Source organism: Opisthorchis viverrini, assembly GCF_000715545.1.
Source record: "Opisthorchis viverrini unplaced genomic scaffold opera_v5_349, whole genome shotgun sequence".
NCBI classification, from domain to species: domain Eukaryota; kingdom Metazoa; phylum Platyhelminthes; class Trematoda; order Opisthorchiida; family Opisthorchiidae; genus Opisthorchis; species Opisthorchis viverrini.
In genome coordinates this window covers 135,702-145,063 of record NW_008752009.1, presented here as the reverse complement: position 1 = coordinate 145,063, position 9,362 = coordinate 135,702, and the positions used below count along the sequence as shown (strand labels likewise).

At 47.1% G+C, this 9,362-nt stretch overlaps 2 protein-coding genes across 2 annotated transcripts in view; one reads left to right on the top strand and one right to left on the bottom strand.

Annotated features, from left to right (window-relative positions):
• Nucleotides 1-5,112, top strand: part of T265_10281 (hypothetical protein) — a gene marked incomplete at both ends in the record, with an annotated part of 37,090 nt that extends 31,978 nt beyond the window's left edge. Inside the window, one exon of the mRNA XM_009176606.1 lies at nucleotides 517-5,112. Within this exon, the coding sequence (XP_009174870.1) occupies nucleotides 517-3,807 (3,291 nt within the window). The remainder of the gene's footprint in view (nucleotides 1-516) is intronic.
• T265_10280 (hypothetical protein) lies at nucleotides 4,065-4,316 on the bottom strand (the record flags this gene model as incomplete). Its single annotated transcript, XM_009176605.1, has 1 exon — nucleotides 4,065-4,316. One exon carries the CDS (start codon nucleotides 4,314-4,316, stop codon nucleotides 4,065-4,067), a length of 252 nt encoding a protein of 83 aa, XP_009174869.1.
• Nucleotides 5,113-9,362: the final 4,250 nt, after the last annotated feature.

Genomic DNA, 9,362 nt, shown 5'->3' with positions numbered 1-9,362 from the left:
TATATATATACCTTATTCAATACCCATAGGCTTGGCTTAACTATGGGCTTATCTGACCTTCCTCGATGTCCGAGTGCAGCTCGTGCCATTTTGGTAGAACACCACACGCGGTTTTGACTTTCGATGGTACCGATTCTTAAACCGTATCAGTTTGATTCCTTGCTACAATACGATCTTGTTTAGTATGGTACTGTCAGGTGGTAAGACAGAAAGGTGCATGACAACCTGGTTCAGGTGGAAGCTTATGGTATGCACCTTACCTGGCGTAACAATATCTTGCCAGGCGCCCCGGTGACACGAAGTTGCGTTCCATCTGTGCGAACTTCGTGCCTGTTTTTATTAAAGGTATTAGGGCTGTCACGTTTAGGTCATGTGTACTTGTACCAACCATCCTAATTTCTCCCCGTTCCCACTTAGGTCACCTGTCATAGGTACCTTCTTTGTTGGACATTATTTCCAGCGCATGGTGGGGGGAGTTCGCTCGCTGTACTTTTTTTGTTTATTTCTCCCCTTTAGGTTGGTCAGATAAAGAACAGCTTCAACCACATGACATTGACACGATGTTTACCGAGCGAATTTCGGACGTTTCTCGAACACATTGAAGGATGCACTTATGCAGACCGACCGGACTACGCCATGTTGCGAGGTTTGATTAAGCAAGCGATGGTTCGTCGTGATGTGCAAGAATCAGATGCATTCGACTGGGAGCAGCTGCCTGCCACCAATGAAGGTCAACCTGTGAATTCCGTACAGGCTCCAACAACTCCTGCTCCGCCAATGACCAATGGTGTCGCTGGAACTGGTGGTACCGCGGTCGCTCAGCTAGCAAGTCGGCAAGCAGCTGCTGGGAACGTGGCTTCCGGCACTGGTGGTGGTCCTCAGCATACTGGCTATGGAGAGAAACATGCCCATGGTGCTCACCAGCAAGGCACTCCGTGTCACCGCCAACATCATACTCACCATCATCACCACCACCATCGATCGAGCAATCAAGTTCAAAGAGGCGTCGATACACTGGGGCTGGGGACGGCCATAAGTGTTGGGGGGACATCAGCACACCATCTAGCCAGCACGGTTAACGAATCGATCCATGGTGGTATGTCTCCGGGTCTCGGTGCTGGTCGGACTCTGTCCACAGAACTTCTCGGCGGTCCCGACAACGTGGTATTAAAGATGAAAAACGGATCACCTTTGCCTCCCCCACCGACCCCTGGAGCGGTTGGCGAGCTAGGAGGCACGGAACTTGGAAAAATGGTCACTGCTGCGGTTGACGAATGTTTGGATCATGCTGTGAAAGGTGGTCATGATAGAGACATCCTTAACGATTCACCCCTCCCCGTCGCAGCCAATGCTAATATGCAGTCCGCTATTATTGGTAGTAACGTGGGCTTTTCATCTACTGGACATAATGTGGAAGATGGCCGGTGTGGACGGCGCCTCACTCCCAATAATATGGCACTAAATGGTACCCCGGTTCATCGAACATCTCGTCGCAAGTATAGTACCAACAATAGGCCGTGTCATGGCCACGTAAATGATGGTCGTTCTGTCGGTCAGGACAATAACTACCCAAAAGCAAACGGCGAAGCATTTATGGATATGGGAAGTATCTATTCATACGCAAAAAAATCCGACAATGTTTCCGAACACCGACCTTCACGGTTGCCTGTTCTTACACCAATGCGGCAAGGTCAACGAGAGCATCCGGGTATAGTGTTAGATACACAAAACAGTGCTTCTGTTGCTACACAGAGAGCTTCGTCGGTTGTACGCTCAACGATTCCAGAACGTAACCATCTGAATGGAGATCATGCCAGTATGAACTCTCCTAAAACCTGCAGTATGTACGCCAATGCGAATGATTTGAGCGCAGCAGCCATTTGCGGTTATGCCGACCAAAGCCAGGCTAGCGCCGCCCAGATGACCAATGCCATCGCAGTTAGTACAATGGGTCGTATACCTTCGGGATCCACTTCGCGCTTAGCACGCGTGGGCAGTTTCGCAGCTGGTTCCAACACACAGATTGCTGGTTTGGGTTTGTCTAGTCAGGACCTTGTGGGAGATATGGATACCGACTGTCCAAATGTGTTCACAACGGGAACCAATTGTTTACCTATCTCTGGTCATCGCAAAATCAGCGAGCTTGCTTCCAACCGGACTGATGTTGACCGGTACGAGGATGGGATGGTAGTCTATCGTCCCGATGATTCTGATGTTGATCTAGATATTGATGCTGATGGTTGCTGTAAGGACATGAAAGGCCGCGCTGCTTCTGAATGTGGGGTTGCTGCTTCAGCAGAAGGTGCTACTGCCCCAACTTCCAACGCAGCTCATGGGGATGGAATGCTATTAACTGAGCTTGACAAAAATAACGCAATCGCTGATAAAGCTTCATCTGCTGTCCGTGTATCCCACAATCGTTTCGGTAGTCAAACGCCTCTTCGCGATCCTACGTCCTCACGAAACTCAAACAGACAGCTGAATATGATACAACAAGGCACCACGGAGGATGCTCGGCGTCGTCTCTCACTAGCAGACTCATTCATCAGAAACCACCCCAACTCAGATAAACGAAGGCTTCGGGGAGTCACTTCAGAATCCGTTCAATGTGAGAGCACTACCAGGTGTACTTCATCCGGACAAATTCTACCGAACTCGAAACCAGTTCCACTACCTCGCCAACGACCGCAAATGACAACGTGGGGTAAGTGTCGGAATAGCAGTTCCGTTGTCAGAGGTGGTCAGAACATACGGACAGACACATCCGGAAGCGGCGCGCTTCGAATGGCTTGTTCGACCTCAAACGTGAATGTCCCAGAGTTTGGTCGAAAGACTGTGTTTGGCGATAGGACAATCGGATTCCAGGGTCGAACTCTGCCAAACGGACCTCACCAGCAACTTGCAAACACCACTCTCTCAGATGCAGTCCATCCGAAACTTTTTCAGTGTGGTGGGCGAACTGTTGTCAGGCCTAAGGTCGCCAATTTCACAACTTCCACAAACAGCAATGGGACTGCAGGCCGTCCTCGTGGAAGTTGGACTCGAGGTTTGATTGAATTGCAGGAAAATAACAATGGTTACTACGAGGGAGGAGGCACGGAGCTAGGTTTTCGTGAGCGTCCAATGACTACTTGTCCATCTTCACGTCTGTCCTCTCGTGAACGTTGGGACCGATCTGGAAGGGATCGTTGGTTTAAGCACGACCGCAGTGAATCGTCTAGTGACGTGGACTCGGATGCCAGGCTTACAGCCGAGTCAAAACCAAATTTGACCCCAAAGACTTCTGCTAACTTTGCTTACTCCGATGCTCACAACGCGGCGGCGGATGGTATCGAAAACGTTCCTTATACATCCGCACACAAATTGGCAAATCACAAAACGGATGAGCACAAATCAGTTTTCATGGACCATATGATTGGTGTTGAAGGTGACGCTTTTGAAAAACCCCCTCACGCCCCCGTTCTGACAGATAATCAAGACGCTCAAGACGTCCATCCTGAGACGGCAACCGCAGTTGACGCTTTGCCATCGAAAGCTGTTTGTGATGAACCTTCTAAAACCGCGGTTCTCGTACCTCGCCCGAACGCCTATCCTGCTGCTTTCGCTACTACTGCCCTGTCCGCTCGTCGTCGACGTTATTTACCTTCATATGTTCCTGCTGAAAATGGCACTGTTTCTAGTCTGGACTCTGATCTGGTCAATGAAGCGCTTGCCAATCAGTTGGATTCTAAACTGAATGTGTGCCGATCTGAGTTCGACCTGGGACGGGAGTCTTGTCAGAAGTTTGTTGCAGTGGACGATATGTGACCGTGTCTTTCTTTATCGTGTAGTGCTTTTTAAACCAGCGGGTTAGTGTTCCATGAGATCTTATTGTGGTGGAAAATGTGTGGATGATGAGACGTGTCGAACCACCGATCTTTGTCGGTTGGATGGATGAACGTGATGTGTTTACGCATCTGTGCGAATTCCGTCTACCTCAGCTGAACCCTACAGATTTTATCGTGCTAGCACACGAGCTTATTTTATACGCTTTTCATCTAGTCTTCCTTACTTCTCACAATCCGTCAACGTGGTTGTGACTGAGAGTTCGTGAATGCGAATTTCAGAATTTGTGTCCACCACGCCTGCTGTCCCGCAATTTCATCCATATCCATCGAGGCCAAGAACCGTGCGTACTTTTGTGACTTCAAGTCTTTCGTCAGCCCGAAAAGGGCCAGTCGATTTGTGCGTGCACCACGACAAATGTGGCCATCTATTTGTCCGTCTCGTCTCTGAGCGTTGAGAGTATGCCGATGCCCGACTTGTACATTCCCCATCCGACTCTTTGTACAAAGCCCCTTGCACGCGTTTTGTACACTATAGAATCGTCAGCTTTCAGTCCGGTCAGCAGAAACCAAAGCTATGTATTTTCACACTATTTGCGCGCACTTTTGGCATGTTCCCTACGTCAGTTTGCTTCTCTTAAACTGCCCACCTGTTCTAGGGATAGACTACCTCGACAAACTCGGAATTTGCAGTTCCTAGCAGCCTCCCCACATAGCATCCGAGCATTGCAAGCGTTGATTGCCCACTCTCCGTTTCACTTGTCTTTCGCGGATCTTTCGATCCGGACTTTCTCATGAGCAGTGTTGTTGATTTCATTTCTACCTATTTTGCTCACTCTTGCCCTTCTCAGTCAGGTTATATTTGTTATTACCGCAGAATTTCTCCGCACGTACACGGACCTTTCAAAGTGAACTCTCCAACCCCCCCCCCCCAATTTCCTAGGAATCAGATCTGCCTTTTACCCGCCCTGGACTTCACTTCATTTCGCGCTTCTTCAGTTTCATTATCGGTTCCCTGAAATCGCGCGCACCTAAGGTGCACACATGCGTTTGGCCACTTGCATATATCTATATACTTTCGTCGTGTCTACAGGCTATCGGTAATAGCCTTGTCCGAAGCTATTTTTTGACTTATGTTCAAACATGGTCTATCTTATTTTCTCCCAAAATTTTATGCGCCTTTCGTTCGACTTTTGGACAGTCGTGGTGTGTAAAAAAGCCTGTTGATTTTGCCGCGTCGATTGAGAATGACAAACACTATCATCAGTGCGATCTGTGGGTAAATAAATTCACTTTGATTTGCCTTACTTCACTCGGCGGTACTCGCTTCATCCACACTGACGTGAGATGGATGGCATGGATCTATTTCATATAAGCTTAGTACCTCATGTGCTTAACCGTTCGGTTGTCAGACGACTCTCTCGACAAGGTTACAGTTGTTGTTTTGACAGGTATCCTTTGGGATTTCGAGGAAAACCGCGTATAGTTTGCACACTGACATTTCTCAGAACGGGGGCATAGGTTTCGAATGTGAGTTTGGATGCTTGGAACAGTCTATCTCGAGGTTGCGCAATGGCTAAGGGATGAGTTTGCTGACAGGCAGGCGCGTGACTGGAGCCGAACGCCGACATATCAATTTCTTCAGGAACAGTCCAATTACTAGGATCTGCCGTACTCGTTTTTTTCGACTGAATCACAGTGATCACCGTTCAAGTCATTGTTGTTCATGGAGAAGCTACTTGATTCGGTTCATGGTTCACAATTAGATATAATTCAGACCAAACGCGCAAGGTTGCCAGCGGAAAGGGACGACTATACATCACGTCTGCACCAATAATGGTATCCCGGCTAAAGTTAGGAACCGAAATTTTTCAGGTCAATTAGCGAAGTACACTCATTTGCAATTTGGTTCTCACCGGAGGTCAACTAAGTCGCAGTTGAGTCTCTCGTTTATGGTGTTCTTGAGGTCAAGTTCAACAGCACTGGTATGGACTTTTGTTCGTCACATTAGAGTGTTCCTGAGGTAATCCGTCAAGTTCGAGAGCTTTGAGATTGGATACGGGGTGTCCGTTCTGGTCAGTTTTAACGACATCTAGTGGTAGTGTTCTTTACTCTCCAGTCATGGAAATTCCGGACTGCCTGCTCTACACTGTTGTCGGAAAGGCGTTGAACTCTTAGTGTACTTCTGTCCTCAGTGTAAGCAAGACATAATGAGCTTCTTAGGCGCTTTCTGTTTAGTCTTATCTAAGCGCGTGCCACCATTCCGCTGCAAAAACCCACACCATGGTATACTGCCTAACTGTCTGTGTGGTGAATATCCAGCAGTTATGACTTATCTAATCATGTGTAATTGTTTCCCATGGTATGGCGCACCTTCCTATGTGTGTGGACCACGCTTGTCACAATCCTTAGGCTACCGAAGCAAGTTTGCTTTTGCAACTTTCGACAGACTGCTACTTCATGCTTGTGTCTTGCGAAGACGGATCCAACGGGCTGACCAAAGTGCGCTAAGGACCGGTCTCCTCTAGAATGATCCTAAAAATGGTCAAATGTGCGGCTGTTATTATCCCTAGAAAGGTGGCACCGTTTGATCATATGATCCCTCTGTTGAATGATGTTGGGCTGTTTCAAGGTTCTTTTTGGTAAAACTCTTTTCTGATAAGTTCTCCAGAATCGGCTAAATTCTTGAGGTTTTGAAACGAGAAGAAACCAACCCGAACACTCGACCCCCGCTTCAAGATTTTGTCCTCTACCGGCTAAGCTACTGTGGAATCTAACCTTCAGTCCGGCTTATGGACTTCACTGCTTATTCATCGACCTGTGCATAGTGCATTGATAGTTGATCTCCATAGGTTCGATCAGTGAGCTGCCAGTGTGACTTCTACATACGGCAACCAAGCATCTGTGTCGAAAACTGATGTTATGCCGTCGATGACTATATGACTTCTACAGTGGTCTAGACGTTGATATTATCGAGGTTGTCAGGGGTCTTTGGTGTGGATCAAAAAGGGATTTGGTAGATCTTGAAATCCGAAGTACATGGGCAAAAGAAACCGCGTTCCCAGGTATTCATTTGTCCATGCTTGAATTTCTTTTCATGTCTATCGAATCCCGACCCTCTCGATTGCTCATCATGAAAGGGTTTGCGGAGGAGCTGGTGAGTAGTTCACTCACAGCACCGCGATGAAGAATGATGCCAATTTCGGGGTATCAGTGAGTGTCGTGACCATGACGAGACCACTGCCTGTGTATGGGTTCACTTCTGGATCAAATATGAAGAGATTTGACAACCTCTTCTTTTGAGACACGAACGACACTATAGAAGCTTCTCAACACGAACACTGGGGATTACTATGTCCAAGCGATAACTAATCAATTTTGTGTGTGCTCGGTTGTACCACAACTATCACCGAACCGGAAACCCTAATTGTTTCTTTTCTGTTCGTTGCCCGAAGAAACATACAGTCAACGAAATGAGACGAGACGCATTCGATTGTACTATGTGAGGAAGCGAATCGAACAGTGACCACTGTCTACTCACAGTGGACGCACTGTTGGGGGCTTTAGATAGATCAGTTTCCAGCATGAATGGACATACTACATCGAGGTTTGCACTGATTTTTTCTGGTGAAGAATTCATAGAATCTGCTTTTGATATTTAGAGGCACCTTTCGACAATGTTCTATTGGCGGGATCATTTTCACTTTTGGATGTTATCTTGACTATACATCAGCTTCTCTGTCAAGGGTCGAGTTTACAATGCTGCGGCGCGCTCCATATCACTATACGAATCAGAAACCTGGCCTCTGCGCGCCGAGGACGTCAAAAGACTTTCAGTGTTTGACCATCGATGTCTTCGGAGCATTACCCGAATCTGGTGGGAACACTGGATCAGCAATTCTGAAGTACGTCGAATGGTATTTGGGAGAAATAACTCACCCTCGATAGATGAACTGATCACACTGCATAGGTTGCGCTGGCTTGGCCACGTGCTGCGTATGCCAGTCGACCGATTTCCTCGAAGGGCTCTTTTCGAACAACCGCGTGAAGGGTGGAAGAGAGCCAGAGGCGGCCAAACAGTGACTTGGCAGCGGAGTATAAAAACCATTACCAGCAAACTCAGCTCCACTGGTCATTGCCGTCTTCCTAGATGGGAACTCAGTGAACGAAACTGCGCCAGCTACAACCAAAGTACGAGTACGCGGTTATTACAGCTGACAATGATGATGATGATGATGATGACTATACAAGCTCAGTTTATGGGATTGAATTCACGAGAGATATTCAGAGTGGTAAATTTTTATTTGTATTAGTATGACCGCGTTCATGTTGAACTAAGCTGTCTCCATTCTAACCCGCATATATGTAAAAGTTCTGCTAGTTGGAATAGTTAAGCTGGATCCGTTTGCATGGCAACCCTCAGTGCATTCATCATCGTCTTCACTGACAGGATAACGTCAGTGTTGGACATTGATGCTTCGCTGCCGTACAAGCATTATTTAGTTAAAAGCCTTATTGCGAAGAAATGAATAAAGGTAGACGAGGAAGGAATTCATTGGTAGCCTTGCAGTCGTTCGGACGTGCACATACTTCCAGATACACTCAGGCTTTCGGAGAGCTCTCCGTATATTCTCACACGCTCGGATATCTGAGAATACAAAGAACCTGTTATGTTCACAAACTTTCCGGACAGTCCTTGCTAGGCAGTCGCGTTAAAGAGAACATACCGGTCAACCAATGCGCCTCGGAAATTCAGTGATAATAAACTTATGGTGTTATTCTAGTACCTGAATGGGAAATTTTTATCAAGGCAACTCCTTTTAGGCTGGAATCTTGGTTGCCTATCTTTGTGTTCCTGAAGAATTGCATTTAGAATCCTTTCATCCATCCTACCAACAATCTCAGTATCTGCTCGTGAGTAGAATAGGTTTCTTACGACTGAATCCAAAAGAAGTGGGGCAAACGAGTAGATGATGTCTCTTTGTCCAGTTGTGTGTCGTTGACCTCTACCGGTTTCCTAGGCCCTGACACCGATAAAGCCAGCTTCCATTCGGCTACACTGCGCTTCATGAACCCCAAATTAAGGTGAACCAGAAGCAATCACGCTCTCAAACTTTCTGGCAGCTTATTTAGTTTCTTCTATGGTCTCCTGCTGATACACCATTGCAACAGAACCAGGTTTTTCATTTTGATCCCCGCAATTTTGACCTTTTGTCTTTTTAGCTGCCTCGCCTCATATTTGGTGCGCGTAATCTTAGTCACAACCTCACACAGACCAATGGTCGTCAACCCCTACTAAAAAGTGAAAATCAAACGCTAAAATCATCAACGTCAACATTTGAAGAACTACAGTCAGTCATGTGATGTTCGACAGACTTCAATTTTGTCAGCTGTTAAATCACGTTCTGGGATGTTTGAAGGGCAATCCACTCCAGCTCTACTAGGAAGACAACCGAGAATCTGGCAGCACACTAGCTGATCGTGTCCAATTTGATCGATTCTCGTTTCCCTTTTGTGGTCACTGTTCGGCGATGGTAT